The sequence below is a fragment of the Megalops cyprinoides genome, chromosome 6 (assembly GCF_013368585.1).
Source record: "Megalops cyprinoides isolate fMegCyp1 chromosome 6, fMegCyp1.pri, whole genome shotgun sequence".
Taxonomy (NCBI): Eukaryota; Metazoa; Chordata; class Actinopteri; order Elopiformes; family Megalopidae; genus Megalops; species Megalops cyprinoides.
This window is the reverse complement of record NC_050588.1, coordinates 18,257,376-18,275,675: the sequence shown is the minus strand read 5'-3', so window position 1 is coordinate 18,275,675 and position 18,300 is coordinate 18,257,376. Positions and strand designations below refer to the sequence as shown.

General features: G+C 43.3%; 1 protein-coding gene across 1 annotated transcript in view; it reads left to right on the top strand.

Moving 5' to 3' along the window:
• Nucleotides 1-1,377: 1,377 nt before the first annotated feature.
• The window catches only part of LOC118778745 (myelin transcription factor 1-like), a 31,121-nt gene continuing 14,198 nt past the window's right edge, over nucleotides 1,378-18,300 (top strand). The window contains exons 1-3 of the mRNA XM_036530415.1: nucleotides 1,378-1,453; nucleotides 15,962-16,062; nucleotides 18,121-18,175. Of these exons, the coding sequence (XP_036386308.1) occupies nucleotides 1,429-1,453; nucleotides 15,962-16,062; nucleotides 18,121-18,175 (181 nt within the window). The 5' untranslated portion in view covers nucleotides 1,378-1,428. The remainder of the gene's footprint in view (nucleotides 1,454-15,961; nucleotides 16,063-18,120; nucleotides 18,176-18,300) is intronic.

The window sequence follows — 18,300 nt, the reverse complement described above, 5'->3', positions numbered from 1 at the left end:
TATACACACACACATATATATATACACACACATATATATAGTACACTTTGTTTATACAGCACTTCTCATACAAGCGCTCAAAGCGCTGACCAGAGACATGTTTAACACAGGCCGCTTTATAGCGTATTGTTTATACTAATATAATAATAAACTTTATTTTCATACTTGCATTAAAAGCGCTTTGCGGAGACCTGCAGCTTGCATTATAGCTGGATTTCTTCCACGGGGTTGTGTGTTCTCTGCCTACTGTATCTCAGAGACAGGAGAGAATGGTCTTGTTGGACACTTTCACGTTGTTGCGCTGTGCCCTAATGCTGATATTGTTTTAGACTCTGCACCTGGAGCTGTCTCAGACACACCTTTCATCCTGCACTCACCCTCACTCACACAGGCAGGAGAGTGGAGAGAGTTGTCTCTTTTCACACACATACACACACGCACACACACACACACACACACTAACTGACACACACACACAAATGTGTTCCCATACAGACTTACACATATACACACCACACACACACACGTGCACGTATGTATACGCATACACACGCATACACATGCATGCATGGTTATGAGCTCACCCGTGGTGGCTTGATTCTAGCCTCTCCTGTAGGCTCACAGGAAGCAGGGCTCTGGAGGGGGTAACTGACCCTCAAGGCATGTCTCAGTGGCATGATCTCCTGTGCTGAAAGGGAAGCATTGTGAAACCAACTTTCTTTTTCTCCTGAATGCTCAGATAGCAGCCACCCACTCACACAATACAGAAAACAAGCACAACTATTTTGCTTCTTTCAACTGCCTGATTTCTGAGAGAATCTCCTGATCAGTACTAGAGCATTGAGGTAAGTCCTTTTACAGTTGATGCTGGAAAAGAAACACAGTTCAGATTTTGTCTTTGAGTGCAGATGAGGAATGAAGTGAGAAATCAGAGGCACATTGCATGTAGCTCTGCACTGTGGGTGCATTGCACTGAGCTGTGCTCAGAATATCTGAGAGCGGAACATCACTGTTTTGTTCAGTCAATGGATTTGCTTGCTGTAGTGGTGCTATATTGGGTCTATTTTTGGTAGCAGTAATTTTAAGAACTCTCAGGACTCAGATGAAGAAAATGTTAACATAATGTTCTCCATGGTGGCAAACACATTGAACAGTTTCTTTAGCTAATACTATATCTTAAACTTACCATGGAAACCTGCTCATTGTGTTCAGAGCAGCCTGGTGTAATAGGGCTATCTCACCTGTAGAGGGTGCTGACCTGTCATTGCTCTTTTATGTCTTTCCAGTCAGAGACAGCTGTCCAGAAGAAGCAAAGAGGTCAAAGTTCAGCTCCAAAAGCCATAACAGACAGAGGAGGGAGGCTGGAATCAAGCTATGAATGGAAGTGGAGAATAATATATACCTACTGCACCTCAAAAGCCATCAGAAATGATCCTCAAGGCCTCAGTTACAGGTACATCTCAAAGAGGGAGTGTCTTTTTATATATGAATATAGGATATTGTCTCTTCCCTCCTTCAGCAATGGTCCCTCTGCTTGAAAGCACACCACAGGCTACTCTGCTGGAATATTCAGTTTCATATTTCATAGAATAAACAGAAACATTTTGAGACACCATTCACTGAGATTTTGCCATATGAGTATTATGGGGGGGCTAAATATAAAGAACAAGACAAAAAAAAAACGATCATGTACTTTTTTCCCTAGTTTTAAGATAAATCTGGGGAATAAACCAAGAGTTATTTAAATTTTTTGCAAGATTTAAATTAAATCTCATATTTTATTCTCAGTTTTAAGAGGCACCCAAAATAAATCTTTTATACCCCATAGAAAATTCAGCTTTTTGATGTTTCTCCACACAAGGGTTTCAATTTTTTTTTTTTTTTTTGCTGTTTTTTGAGTTCCGTATGGTCCCACAGGTCAGCAGAGAAGGTTTGCCTTGATGGGATTATTGAGTGTAATCCAATCTGCAGTCATTCTGCGCACAGCTCCTGGGCAGGGAAATTTGCTGAGAAATTTGGGAGCTGGTGTTTTAACATTTTGACTCATCGTAAATGACCAGGAAAAAGGAAGAAATAAAAGCAATGTGTAAGTCAGATGTCATGAGGTCATGAGCTGTGGCAATTGTTCAGTGGCACGTTTGAGCCCTTCTCTGCATGTAAAGTCTGCTTGTTTGAGATAGAGAGAGATGCATGAGGAACACAGAGGTTCAGAGCTGTGGTGTCTCACTGACTGGCTGACTGACTGACTGACTGATATACAGCACCAGCGGGGAGAAGCATGGGGGCGTCAAGCTTGGGGGATGTATTAGGGTGAGTCTCTGAGGGTCATGACCTTTTAGAGAGTTAGTGAGTCTCTTAGGGCTGTGATCTGGACAGTGGAGGAGGAAGAAGAGGTATGTTAGCAGGCAGCGGTGTTTTTCACTCTGTCCTGTTTTCCAGCACAGAAAGAAGGTGGGTCAGGTGTTAAACTAAGAGGAGTGGGCTAAACTGTGGGTACACCATAGGAGGATTGTGGGCACACTTACAAAGAGGTACATGATTGGCTTACTCTTGGTATAATCCAGATAGATTGTTGGTAGACTCTGTGAGTACACTGTGAAGGTCACTGGTAATGTACTATTGTCATATTCTGAGTGCATAAAGGGTATACTTGGAGTGGTAACCTTCATATGATGTCACTAAACTGTAGGTATACTCATGGTATGCTGTGACTATGTTCTGAGTATACTCAAGGTATGCTATGAGTATATTGTAAGTATACTTTAATGCTGTGCAATCTGCTAATTAAGAAAACGAAGCCAATTCATGTGTCATGGCTCAGGAGGATAAACTTATTTAATCTGTATAATACTTATTTAATCTTTGTAATCAATTTCAGACAGCAAATTGTCTGGAGACACAAATTCAGCAGTAGGTCATAGACGTGTAAGTGTATTATTCACTTCTGCTTTTTGCTGTCTGGAGAGGATGTCCTGTAAATAGCTCTCTCACAACAGAATGTTCCGTATACATGCATTATGTCGGATCTGTTTGCATTTGTTATTGTTGTCCAATGAATTTTAATAACTTTATCTATTATTGTTAATACCGCAATAGACTCTGATGCAGGAAGCGACATAATCAAAAGGGTGTAGGAGCAAAGGTAGAGTCTCTTTGGTGCAAAATCAGATGTAAATTGCCTGCTGCCATGTAAGAACTCAGCAGGAGCAAATGGGCCAGGCTCTGGTGTAAACCAATCTTGGCAAAAATCCACAAGCATGACGGAACGATACTTATGTAGGAAACAGGAGGGGAGTCCATAATGGAGCTATGATTATCCACCCATGCTGTTTTTAACTGGATTTTATGCTTTGATGCAAACACCGGCATTTAAATGGTGATCTTTTCTCCTGTTTCACCCCGACTTTGGAATCCCCGACTGTACATAGCACAGCTCACCTCAATGTAGCATCTGCTGCACTCATACAGAAGCATTGAAGAGCCATGAGTCCAATCTTCAAATACACTCGCATGTAGCCACTGGCCGTTTTCGCATTAGAAGTTCCACAGTGCAGCGTAGGAGAGTGAATACTGAACAAAGGAAAGGCGCATCTCTCAAGATACTCATGAGCACCTCATGAGTTGCTAGAGGGTGCTGTTGAGTGGTGTGAAGAGAGGACCCTGGCTGATGTGACCCACACTCCCCCACTCTGCAGAACAGAGCTAATTACTTGCCATTGCTGCGGATTCCTGGTCTTCCTCAGCTAATGTCACAGTCCAGACTAAAACTTGTGATGTCTTGGGCTTTAGGGCTCAACCTGCAGTTTTAAATGAGCACCTGAACCAGCTGAGTTGTTTGAAAGTGCAAATGGTGATTTTTATTTTTATTAAGCTGATCATCTGCTGATCACTGATCAGTAATGTCAGAACAGAATGACAGGAAAGCTTTGAAACTCAGTTATTTCCATTTTACTGCAGGAGTGCTTAAAGATATCATTTGTGAAAATGGGGAAGGGCTGTTGGATACTGCCCAGCATTTAGGATAGACACCAGGGAAAGAGCTGATGGTTACTACCCAGCATGCAGGAGAGTTACCACGGAAAGAGGTAATGATTGCTGCCCAGCATGCAGGAGAGACACCAGGTGAAAGTGATGTTTACTTGTCAGCACCATCAGTTCGAAGCTGCCACAGATACCTCACTGCCTGTGATCGGTCCCTGCATTACTTAGCAGGGCAAAGGCTGTTGTGTCCCTGCTTGAATCAGTAGACGGATTAAAGGGAGATATCCAGTGCCTACTCACATGGTGATGGTGTGACATAAAAAGAGACTATAACAAGTAGGAAAGTAGGAAATGTTTTGATGTTGATACATACATTTCACCTTTATGTTTTATATTGTTCCAATGTTTGACTGATGATGCTCATCAGTCATGGAGCTGACTGCTGGCCCCAGATAACAGATCACTTGCCTCCCATACTACGCCCTGGTGGATGCCGACAACTGAGACTCTGAGTGCCAGCTGGTCATTTTCACTCGCCCTGACTGGCTAAGGCTTTAGATGAAATGTAATAGCATTTTCAACGTGGAGTTTAGCAATTTAATCGAAATTAAATGTCACAACAGTAAGAATGTTTTTCTACAGATTCCTCCTGTAAAAGTCGTTGGCTCATGTGGCTATGGTAGCATTGATGGCATGCAGGCCCTGCGTTTCTGGCATTGCCTCGATCTCTGCTCCCCCTATCTGTCGCTCTGTGGAGATGGATTACAGTCATCTGTCGAGCAGGTCCCAGTCCCTACAGCTGCCTCAAACAATGGTCCCAGACTGCACCACCACACAATAGGGCAGAGTAGTCATGTCTGCCAGAACCACAGAGCCAGACACAGACACACACTCACAAACCCACGCAGACACACACACACACTCCTCCCAGGCACTTTCTTTACCGTCTCCGTGACGACACACAGGGATACTGGGACACTCCTTTCAGCTCGTGACTCATGGAAATGGGCCAGGGAACCCCCCATGATCTTTCTGTCTGTTGTAGTGCTGTCCTTCACATATGGAGCGTGATGCTTTGCTTTCTGAAAAGTTGAGAGAAGACAGTCCATTCAACTCTTCTCTTCTGCTGTTTAAATGAATGTGAAAACTGGCTAGAGGGGTCTGCCTGTCGAAGCATGGTCTCATTGTGATCATGGGGTTTACCTATCACAGTGGTCAAGCCATGGACGTGGCATGGTTGAGGGGGGCAGCCTGTTGTGACATGGTCACAGTATGATCGAGGGGTCCACCTCTCGCAGAGTGATCAAGGCATGGTTGCGGCATGCTCAAAAGGTCTGCCTGTTGAGGTGTGGTCAAGGGTTATGCCCGTAGTACATAGTGGCTTGCCTGTACATCCTAATGCTTCCAAGTGCTGGACTTTGACCCGGAGATGGACCAGGAGTACAACCAGAAGAGGGACTAGGAGAATGATCAGGAGAACGACCAGGAGATTGATCCAGTAGCAGACAAACATTTGTGAGGCAGGAGGTTCCATGTCTCTCAAACCCTAGTTCACCTGTCGTGCTTTGTTTATTATTGGAGAGACTGTTACACTGTGTTTCCACACCAGAACCACACAGCTCACATGCCTTTGGCTGAGAGCATCTGTGGCTTGGTTTGCTAACTGCTGTTGCCTTCCTACTCTAACAGGAAAGAAATATCCTTCTAGAAATGACAAAAAAGAAATTGCACCCAAATTCATCCACCATGCAGAGCGGAAAACTGCACACTGGCAGCATGAAGGATACCATTGACTGTAATGATGTGTGACTGTATTATTTCACACTGTGTGACAGTCGCCCAGTGATGGGAATTGAATTCCACATGTTACGGGCCAGAGGAGGCTGTGCAGAATGGGGCTCTTGATAGCATGTGTGAAAACTATGGCCATTTCACATGTTACAAGGAGGTGGTAACTGCCCCCACAAGTACTCAGACTGCCTTCCTAGTACTGCTCACATCTCTCAGGGACACTGTGTGCTTGACTGTTGTCCTTCCACCTTTGGGTTGTGTGACAGAAAAAGAATGTCAGTAAATTGAGTTTCAATTGTGTTAAAAGCAACAAGATCACTGGCTGGCTAGCACAGGTGCTGTTTCATTGGTAACTTCAGATTTATAAGATACATTCTGCAATTTGTGAATCTTCCATCCAACTGCTATGATTACAATGCACACACACACACACACACACACACACACACTCAACAGATGCACAGCAAAACATAAAAACATACACTCAACACACACACACATACTCAACACACAAAAAAGGCATTCAAACACAGATGAGCAGACACTCAGCGCACACATGCATACGTACACACACACACATTTCTGTACCTTTCCTGTGATTTGCATACAGATGGCCATTTATGCCTCTAGAGAGACCGCATGTCTGCAGCACATGGAATGTGAGGCACGTGTGGCCGCTGCAAAATCTCTAGCCTATCATCCATCAGCCATCACCACGGAGACCGGAATCTGGGGGCTCACTCCAGGCATCCGCCATCACCACGGTGACCATAGATGGAAAAACCCAAGAGTCCAGGTGGCACTACAATTGGAATAGATGCTGTGGGTGCAGTAAGGGTTTATTTTAAGGACACCATACATGCCCCCTACAGTTTAGAGTCCCATGGGAGGGGAGATGAAGTGAGTTACGAAAATAAGAGTGTTTTAATGAGAGACACTGGTAGGGGGACTGCAAGGTTCAGTTGTACTGGGTTACAAAAGGCTGTACTGAGACTGGGGGGATGTGATTTTCTGTGTGCAGAATTAAAGCCTTTATTCCACTGCTGTCAGAACATCATTTTAAGCTGATTTTACTGGGCTTATCAGCATGACCTCTACATCGTTATAGCACTACCACAACTGTGTGTGTATGTGTGTGTATGTTTGAGTCTTTGTGTGTGTGTGTGTGCGCGCGCGTGTGTGTACTTGTGAATACGGTTGTCGGCTTTGTTTTTGACTGGAGTTTGTTTTTGTTTTCTTGCCGTAAAGACTCTTAGAATCTCTAAAGAATCTTATTTTTTACTCTGAATAGCTTCCTGCGCACTCACTCAATCACAAGCCTGAAAAAAAAGAGTGGGAGTTCACCAGACTGATATTCTTCACAGTGGCAGCTGGCCCAGCACACACAACACACACAGGCTCAGAGAGCCCATTAAGGATGACAGTCCCTCAGCAGCCAAACGGGCTGAGAGTTTGAGATGCCCCGCCCCAAAGTGTGGCTGGCTTTGTGATTGTAATGAGGCACTGTGTTCGGGGTGCTGCCTGCAGTGACTGTAGGCCTGGCCTTTAATTTACACAGCCTGCTGCTGCAGTGGGGGGTGCCTGTCAGAGGGAGGGGGGGGGGGTCTCTGTGGCTGATAGGCAGACAGGGAGGACAAGAGATTTGGCTGTGGGGGTGGAGCCAGAGAATAATCCGATAAAGCCAGGAGGTCAGTCTTGGGATCACGTGATTTAGACCAGCTCCACCCACCCACCCCTTTCCCCTTCCCATCACTGTTGTCAGGGGTCATAACACTGTTTTTTGTTCAGTAATAAGAAACTTTGGGAATCTAGGAGTGGGGGTTTTAGAGGTCAGAGTGCAGGGTTTTAAGGAGAGCTGCAAAATATATTTTTATCAGACCCTTGCATTTTTACAGCAATATAAAACAAGTCAGTCATAATATAACATAGTATAACATGATGATTTTTTATTATTATACATTTTTACCAAATATTTTGGCTGGAAATCTTGCTTTGAATAAGGTGTGGGCGTAGTGAAAAACAGGGGAATACTGTGAATTATAATAAAACCTTCAATGCAGAAAAAGCAATACAATTTGCATAATATGCACAATAATAAACGAAAATAGTCATTTGGTGTTTCATTGCACTTACATCCATCAGTCATTGCTGGAGGCTCCTATGCCAGACAGCTGTAGGACAGGCCAAAATTCTGGTGTGGTTGGGGGTGGGGTGCTAGTTTGGTGCTGGAAGTTAACATGTTAACGAGCATTCATTGCTTACAAAGAATACAAGAGGGCGCCTGGCTTTCTTAGATAAAACTCAGCAGAGGTGTCAGAAAGGGCCAGAACTCTCCCAGAGCTGAGACCCAGTCTTTGTGAAGTCACTCTGCAAACAGCTTTGACAAGCCCTGAATCCATTCTGCACTCTGCCCTCTCTTCTCACCATGGCAACAACAATATGGGGGCATTGAGAGTCCGCGACCAAGGCATCCTTATCTACAGGGCCATCTGTCATCAGGGCAGACAGACTCGGCTTATTTAAATGGGAGCGAGGTTTAGCATTAACTCAGGACATATGCTGTGAGGAAAGGCGCAATCGTGAAGAGATTACCACAAGTGACTACCACTCGAAGAGATGGAGAGATAAAGAGAAAGAAAACTGAAAAGAACAGAGAGATAGATTTGAGCGAGTGACAGGCTGGAACAGAGAGAGAGAGAGCGATGGTGCGTCTTGCCTGTTTTTGGTGACAGTTTCAAAGGAGCAGTGTTCTGCTGTTGGAATCACCTATGTCAAGTATGACACCATCATATTCTGAGTCTACAGCTGCAGAATGACACCCTTTTTCCGCTGTAGAGATGGGTGGGATGGCTGTAACCAGCTGTAGAAATGTAAGCAGGCTGGATCATTGTTATTATGCCTCTTTCCCAATGCATAACTAGAATGCCACAAACTAACTCTTATCCGGACACTAAGGAGTGATGTCACTGTCTGTAGGTACTCCATCTAGTGAATCTCACATGCTTTCTCACATTCTGCACAGCTGCTACATAAGGAGTACAGCAGGCTGAAAATTAGTTTCAGGATTTGCTGAATGATGACGGAAAGGTCACACATTCACATTCTGATAAACTATTGTTTCCCTTTAAAGAGTTTCTGTGTGATGGGCAAAAGAGAGACCCTGCAAATGCTTTGCAGTATGTGAGCCACAGGTACAGGATTTGTGTTAAAGTCCTTCTCTTTGACTGATTAAAAAATTCTGACAGGTTATTTCAGAGCCTGGTATGATAAAGAATATATTTCTTTCCTGTCTGAATCTGCAACAAAACAAGTAATATTAAGTATATCCATAATATCTGGGCTGCTGAAGAACAGCACAATTAAAAATGTCTGCAGCCCACTATGGTAGTGTCTGTTTCTACTGACAATATCTCAAATAAACCTTTGATTGACTTGATTGATTGATTGATTGATTAAAACTTTTAATTGGTTGTTTCTTTGACTGGTTGATTGTTTCATTGATATTCACCGAGTTGGCCAGCACTGTAATATTTGTTTATGATTTTTCGGATTTTAATGTATAACAGCAGTTGCCATTTAAGTATACTATATCTGGATGTTTATGATCATTTCAAATAATTAAACGCTCATATCCCCCTTAAAAGAACTTATCTTTTCAATCTCCTCATAATATAATCACAAATTGAGACCATTAAACACCTTTTTCCTATTAAGTGGTGCACCTAAGAGGTAAGATGAATAATAATTAATTTAATTGACTTGGACAATCGAACCCAACCATGCAAAGCAGCTGTCAAACGCAGTAAGGAAATCGCTAAGCTTTACATGGATTTGCTCTGGGACTCGTCCAAGGCGCCCGTTACTTTTTGTGCTCTCCGTCTATAGCTGTTGTCGTGGGACGTCCGGAAAGTGCGAGGCTGTGGTTGGCTGAGTGGTTGTCTGGATCCCCCACTCGGCTGTATCTGATTGGCTTCACTGTGCGCACACGGAAACACCCAGCTTTCACTCATAAATGAATTCCCTCGCCTGCAACTTTTCAGGGATGACGGGAACTTTCCCAGTAGTTGTTGGCGGTGCGCGACAGGGGGAAAGCACCGCAAAGATGAAGCTGTGTGGAACTTTCCTAGGTTAGTTCTAAACCTTTTCACGTCTTAAGCTTTTAACGGTGTCAAGTTAGATGACCGCGCTGCCATATTTGACTTGAAGAAGGCAAATGTTTCAGCCTCAGTTTAGTGGATTAAAAGAAATAACCTCGACACAATGTATAATTGTTACAGGTTTTAAGATATCAAAACATCGATGTTGTTATAGTACTATAGCTATAATGCTAGCTCCTGCGGACAGTTTTCCTGTTCTTCAGCAGCCCAGCTGTGCATTTGTCGAGTATGTCGAGTATGAATTATAGAGAGAATGCCGTTTATAGGCTAGCTGTATAATGATATACATTGATTCATAATGTGTAAATATATATAGAAATTTAGTTTGTGACTTAGACTTGAGTTAGCTTGCGACGAGATTGGTTGCTGGTTTGTTATTACACACTCTGTAATATGATAGCATTGTGATATCTAAATTGGCCAGATCAGACATTTTCATTTTACTGTTCGTTTAGTTTGTGTTTATTTTTATTTATTTAAGCATGACACATTAATACGATTACGATACGATTTTGAGAACACTTGCTTGTATGTGTTTTTATGTTATTGAAAGCGACCTGTTGTATCTTGCCAAGTGGATGTTTGCCGAAGTTTGTAATGATCAGTAATTTGTAAGGACTTTTTGTTGTTTAAAAAAATCTGCAAACTAGTTTTCCTCAAACTGCTGTCGTTGCGTTTTAACTCTTGTAGCGACTCAGTTCTCGGCTCAGACCTCCGCTAGACAAAAGAAAGTTCTCTCCATTTGTGACCTGTGGGCCAACGCTACTGAGACAATGTCAGCCCGGAGGCGTATTAAAGCATTTTTAGGAGTCTGTTAGCTTGTTCCATCTGTCGTGGGCTTCGCGGGGCGGGGCTTGTCGGCCTTGGACCCTCAGCTGGCGCTGACGCCTTATGTAATAATTATATACATCAGCTCGTCACAAAACATTCACATTGCTAATTGTGGTCTGTAGTGACTGGGCTGCCCATCTGCACAGGCTGTAAGAATGGCCTTCCCTGAACATAAAGAGCCCCAGCTGGGAATCGAACAAACTCTGACTCATTAAATATGCAGAAAGTTCAGCGCTGACTGCTGTGCAGTTGTAGTTTTAGCAGTGGCCTGCTGCAGGACTATTCCTTACAGCGACTACAAGAGTCTTGAATCTTGATTTGCTGCTGAAGTAGAAGTCTGTACTTTTTTTTAAACAATGTGACATGCTACAGTTCTTTGTGTCTACTCGAAATAATCTAACGACAGAGCAAAATGAGATAAACGTATAGCCTATCTGTCACAACAACAATAATGACAACAAAATAATAATAATATTCGTCAGTAGAAGTAATAGCAGTAACAGTGAAAACAGTGGTAGTTGTAGTGGTAGCAGTTGTAATAGCATTACTAACAGTAATAGTACTAGCATTACTTTTGTATTCATTGATATTGTTCTTAGCATCTTTAAAATGTACAGGAACTTAATCGCATTGAGTTGTTTGTTTTGGGAAAGGGACGACCATGAATCCAACACGATAGATGTAAATCATAACCAAAAATCGATCATTTTTAACCAGTATGCCCTATTCGTGAGTATGTGCGGCTGGGTGTTTGTGCATTTGTTCAGGATCTCTGCTGTCCGTGGTTCTGAAAGTGAGGACCGGCCACGCTGAAAACTCTGTCCCAGGTCCTGAAGTTACACTGTGCTCCTGTGCGGAACTATACTCCTGTTTGGCCAGCATCAGGCCATGCGAGGCATCTCTGTCTACGCGTTAGATTTTTTGGAGTTTCTATTTTCACTGTTCACATCCACGGATGTCGTGAGTTGTGTTTAACAGTTTTTGGAGCCTACCAATCTTGGACACTGTTAGCAAACATTATTTGCCATACTAATCCAAGTGATTAATTTCATCCCAAATACAAACTGAGTAGAGAAGGTCACCCCAGTCAGAATTCCTGGAAGGCAAAGATTGGCTTTGCTCCCTCCCCGCCCAGCCACCCCATAAAGTTGTAACTTTACTGTAACTGCCATTTTCACAGACATGTACAGAAAATCTGCGAGACAGTGTAGCGGTTCAGCTCGTTCGAAGTCTGGAATAGTTTTATGCTGCAAGATTCCAAAATGTGGTCAGTTATTGTTGCGTTCACTGTACATTACATGTGTTGTGTAAATCATTCACTTCCTTAAGGAGAGTCATAACTATGAGCAGCATGTTATGAAGAGAGATTTTCTCTGGGAAACCCAAAGAAAGCCTTTTACTTCCTTCCTTAGAGCAAAGTGAGAGTTGCCAAACATTTTAAAGATGCGTTTTAGTTCTGCCTTGTTTTCCTTTATTTATTATTTATATATCCCACGTATTTTTTCACATTTTATTTGCAGTTAAAATATCTATAGTGGTGTAGATATTCGTACGCATGGGGGCGAGTATTCATTGTGTGAATTATTGGACAGTACCATTTGCTCATAATAGTACGGGGGGGTCATATGACAGTTGTGACTCACACAACCTTTTGTGTCAGTAGATAGCGGATATTAAATATTTATCACCCGGCGAGCATTATCCACCTTCTGCCTGTTATTTTACGTGGCGAATGCGGCCAGTCAGCGTTTCTCTTCAAAGTACCCTTATCTTAAATTCTCAAAATGTGTCACCAGTCTGAAGTAGTGTTCTACTCGTTATCAGCGCCGTTTACTAATACCCATCCGGCCCTGTATACCAACGCAAAAATGAATGCCAGATGGTTTCTCAGTGCTGATGCTTTTGTAGAGTTACTGGCTGATCTTTAGCGGGTGACGCACCGGTGAATCGCTTCTGCAGTATATACTCTGCAACTGAAAACCCAGAAGATCCACAGAGGTAATAGTGTGTGTGTGTGTTATGCCGGCTATACCCAAAGCCCTGCCCATATTATGTTGTTAGTTTTACTACAGCTTTGCGTGATGTCATGGCAGGGCGGGGGGGTCATTGGCTCGTGAGAGTAAGGTAAGTCAATATTACGTGCTCTCGCTGACAAAGGCAAGTGAAATGTTTTTGTCTTCGCGTTTTTGCCTGCAAATAAATTAAATTTAAAAGCCGGCTCGAGAGACTTGCACATGTTGTAACGCAAATGCGCGGCGGAATTGTGTCCTAGTTTTTGTCGACAGTCTGGATCGTCTTTGAAATTTAATACGGTTATTCAAGCGGCATCGGATATATCACGGACGGATGCCTCTGTCCAGAGGTTATTGAAAAAAAAGTAGATCCATCGCTTTCTTCATACGACCCGGCTTCGATGGGAAATCTTCCTCTTAAGGTATTTATAGTATTCGGGCTTATGTAAATTTGTGCATAATATTATGTATTTCATAGTGTTTCCCCTCAGGCTGTATATAAAACCCTTTGAAGTCGTATATGGCGTTTAGGCCTGCAAATGCGATCGAATTTCTCTCTGTGAAACGGGAGATGGATATTATGGACGCCAGGCCAGTAATTCCTCAAAGAAGTTCACTATCCAACAGTCCGTTCACGTAGAGTTTTCTTAGGGCTTCTATTATTGTCTCTCTTGTAGCTTTTATATCGCTATAAAGGCAGGCCTACACGGATTAAAATAGCATTTCAATACGACAAATTCGAGTTGACTAACGATCCAGCTAGAGATCCCTCAGCAAGTGCGTATTTGTTTATTTTGATACGTGTATTTGACATTCGCTTCATTGTGTTTTTAACAATCATCTAATCCCTTGTTATGGTTGCAAAGATTAGGCGATTTAGCGCGTCCATATTTCACCCCCCGGAACTCCGATATTGCCGAGGGAGGTGAAGTTGTGCCCAGGGAAGCGGTGGGGATCGCTATGCACACAGTTGTATTGTAGCTGTTTGATTTTGTTCACTGTCACGAGCAGGAAAAAGAGTAGGAAAGTGTTGGAGAACATCAGCTATGGCGCTCCTGGGGTGCTGTTTAAAATGCGCTTTCAGGCTCTGACGTTGTGCGCATATAGCGTTCCCTCAATGAACAGGAAACACGTACATCTTATTCTTGTAGATATGAGAGATACATTTCTAAATTCATATATTTGTTTGTCTGTTGTTTTACAATCTGTCTCATCATTCCAAGAGTCATCGTATTATATTGTTATTATGTGGGGTTGCAATTTAAGAAGGATTAAAAAGGCCAGATACACGAAAGCAAACCAAACGCGTAATCTCCGGTATTAAGTGATGACTCGTGCGCTATCAAAAGTTAGTTCCATGTTCATTAATGGCGAACAATAGCTAAAACAGCGGCCCTCATGCCCGTGGGTAGGAAAACGGAGGGGGGTTGGCATCTGATGTTCTGCCTCAGAAAACAGAATGGAGATTCGCTCTTCAAATGTCAACCACTCCCAGCGTGATACACCCAGGGAAGTCATTAAAACCGACCAAAGAGGGTACTTTTAATTTGCACCCACCAACCCACGCTCACACGCCCAGTCGACTAGTTAAAACGTAATTTTTTGGATTTTAAGCCTCGGCCTGCTTTCCTTGGCTCATGAGCCTCAACCCAGCGGTGGAAAGCGGATTTGAAAACATTAGTTATCCACTGTACCTGGATGTTTTCATTGTGTGTCTATACCTACGCGTATTTGCATGATGCAGTGCAATAACTAAATCTCCACTTATAATTCTGTTTTTAACAATATAAAATTGTAGTATATGCTCGTAAATACATGAAACCTGTCGGATGAACAGACCTGCGGGCTGTTTGTGTGTATCGAATGCCTATGTCTATGGAGAATGGGGTTAAATATTATTTGTTATGATACACACGATGTAAAGATATCAGTGACGAGAAATTAGGTGAAAATAGGCGCATGGTTTCCTGTGAGGATGCCCTCATTCCTACTGTAAACCTGGGTGTAAAGCGCGGACTGTTGGAAGCCTGACCGCATTAATCCAAATAAGACAGACTTCGAAGATCTGTTGGTGGATTGATGAAACAGAACTATGTCTTTGAGCATTCCTTTGTTTGGTTTTAATTAGTAATTATTAGTAATTGTAAGTGTATTTTTTATTATATTGTATTTTTTATTATATTGCGAAGATGTTTGAATGAATGGATCCCTCCTCGTGGACTGAATCGCAAATAATATTACTCAACTTTAATCAGAGAGTTATCCTACAGTATGAAGACTGGGTGATTAGTGTGTGTCTGTTAGATTGTATTTACGTTAGATCACTTCAACTGAGAAGGTGGATAGACTGCTGTCATTTCAATACTTTTGAACTAACAGCAAACTAAAAAATGACCTTCTGCTACTTTCTGAAATGGTTGAAGAGTATTCTCCTCTCAGTATCATCTTCCATGCATATGAGAAGAGACAGCACCTTGTGCATCACACTGTGTGTCATCGCTGTGTGTCACTGTGTGACATCACTCTTTAGGGATGCACTGTGTGACATGACTCTTCAAGCACTTACCTTCTGACATTACCTTGCTTTGTTAAGCACAAACCAATATGGAGTATGAGGAGCATGGCAAAGTCTGTGTGTGAGATTTCTCCCCCCACAGAGTCAGTCTAGTGCATGTGTTACTTTGCTAATCTGAAGACCAATGCTGAGCTATTACAAAAGGATATTTGAGGGGAGGGGGAAAACAGTGATGGCAGAGCTGTATTTCCTTCTTAATTCCTTTGTAATCATTTTACTATTCATCAAAGGTGAAGAATTTGACAGGAACATACTGAAACACAGCACACTGAGATTTCCCAGGATACTACTCTCCTACTTTTACTTCTGTATTCCCAAGTCTTGCCTTACCTGTGGATGAAGACACAATAAATCATCTCAGGAACAGTCCATGACATTGGAATGTATGGTTGTAGGGTGTTGGGTCTGCTCTGGGAGTTGGGGGATTGTTGGTTTTAGGGTGTTGGGTCTGGTCTGGGAGTGGGGGGGATTGCTAGTTTTACGATGCTGGTTCTGGGGGTCGGGGGATTGATGGTTTTAAGGTGTTGGGTCTGGTCTGGGAGTGGGGGATTGCTAGTTTTAGGATGCTGGGTTTGGGAGTGGGGTGTTAACGCTTGTTCTCCTGCTTGGGACAGAGAATGAATTCCGGGGCAAGTTGCTGAGTCAGAGGTGGACGAGAGGAGAGCGGAGCGGCAGCTGCCTGGGCACACACAACCTGCAGAGGAAGCCAGCCAGAGTGAGCACCACCACTCTTACTGCTGTTCTGTGTGTGTGTGTGTGTGTGTGTGTGTGAGAGAGAGAGAGAGAAAGAGAGTATGTGTTTGTATCTCCGAGTGTGGAAGCATGCATGACAGTGTATGGGAGTGTTACAGGAACAGAGATCTGTGTGTAAGTAAATGTTGGTGTTTGTGTTTGGGGCTTATGTCTCTATGTGTGTGAGGGGGTGTATGCATTTGTGTGTGAGGCGTACATGTATGTGTGGGTGAGTATAGATGTTTGTGTGGACGGGTCACACCTGTGTGTGTGGGGGGGGTATACACGTGCGTAAGTGAGTGTCGGTGTTTGTGTGTGTGGAGGTGTGGATGAATATTATTGTGTAGGAGATAGAGGAGAGGAGGTTAAGTGCACTGTTATAGTTATAGTTTGTGTGTTGGGCAGCTCCTCCCAGTGGTTCTGCCTTTGTGGCGTACAACTCAGCTTGTTCTCTTTTATTGATTAATTTATTTTCAGTTGAGAGCCCTTCCTGGCATCTGCATTAGAGCTTTTTACAGGGACCTACTTCACCCACTGTAATTTTCCTGATCAGCACAAATCTCTCCCCCCACCCTTCTCCCTCTCTCTCAGCAATGCAATATTGCTTCAGTTTGTTTTATCATCTTGCTTAACAGACATTTTTGGAGAAGAGGAGGTGATTTGATTGGATGGCTTTCTTTTTCCTGGGCCCTCATTTATGCGCCAGGTGTTAGGAGGGTCACCCTGTTTTATGAGTGTCCTGTTAGAGCACAGATAAAGCCTGGCCTTCTGCTGATAGGGAGGATATTGATGACAGCAAATCACTTCAGTGATTTCTCCTCTCTGCATGTAATGGCTGTGCTGTTTTTTTCTGCTTTTAGTTGGACTGGTGAGATCGCAGTTTTGTGCTCCTGCCTCAGGTCTCGCTAGAGATCACGTAGATGCCTTCCATGGATGGAGTTTGAGACAGAACCAAAGCACAACCTACAGCTGTGGTCAAAAGTGTTTTTATCTTGGCAGGATCACTGTTACCATAGTATGATGTGTTTGTTCTTGTGGGATAGAGAATGAGATGAGCTGTGAAAGTGAGAATGTAATGGTGCTGGTGTCCATGTTCTTGAAGGTTCTGTGCTGCTCACAGAGACAGGAATTTCCCAGTTGCTCTCTCACTCGTCTGACCTGCTCGTGTTACATTGATCCTCGTCTAGGTGGGCTTACACAGCAGACATTATTACATGTTCTATATTTATACTGTCAGATGTGTTTACTGCAGCAGTGGAGGTTTAGTAGTTTGATCGAGGGTAAAAATGGCAGTGCCCCATCTATGGAACTGAACCTGAAGGCTTCTGCAGGTTGGGCATCTCACAGTGGCCTCTGACCTTGCTCTGCAAGCATGAGCATCCTATAAGGGTGTGGTTGTGTTTGTTCAGCCCCATGTGCTGCTCCCAGTGGGTGCAGTAGAAAGGTAAAGCCCCACACTGAAGAGATTCAGCCGCCTGCCTTCAAAGGCATCTCTACCGTGGCATGGAGAGCCTGGAGGTTGTGCATATCTCTGCTAACCCAGACTGATCAAACGGGTGATGTGAAAGGTGTACTATTCACACCTGTTGGCAGAGTCACTCTGAAGAATACACAAACAAACTACACCTTTGTCCCACCCCTTCCAATCACATATCCCTGCAAGAACACTGTATAAATCACATATATCTATGTATATAACACACATATACAACACAAATATACACACACACACACAACTTGCAAGAGGATTATGTTACCTTTCCCGTTCACCTGCAGTTTTTCAGATGTTCCCCTCATGACTGCCTCCCCATATTGGCAGTTAAAGCAGTCCCTTGTTTGGTTGGTCAGTTTCATAGCTCTATACTGGATGACTGCTCATTGCCGAGTATGTTACTGTGTTACTTTTTTTCTCTGCTTGTGTGTTTGTATATGTGTGTTTTGTGTGTGCCTGTGTGAGTGTGTATCTTGTGTGTTATGTGTGAGTGTCTGGGTCTCTCTCTGAGAGTTATGTGGTGACTCTCTCTGTTGGCGTTTGTGTTAGATGAGTCTGGAGGTTGAAGAGAAACGAACGCGGACACGCTCAAGGGGAAACCGAGGTGAGACAGGGTCCTTGAGAGTCCAAACACTGAAGACACCGCTCCTTTCCAAACCTCAGCAGCCAGGCTTACTGGGTTATGCTGCCCTTTTTAAAATTCACTCCACGACACATCTGTGATCTGCG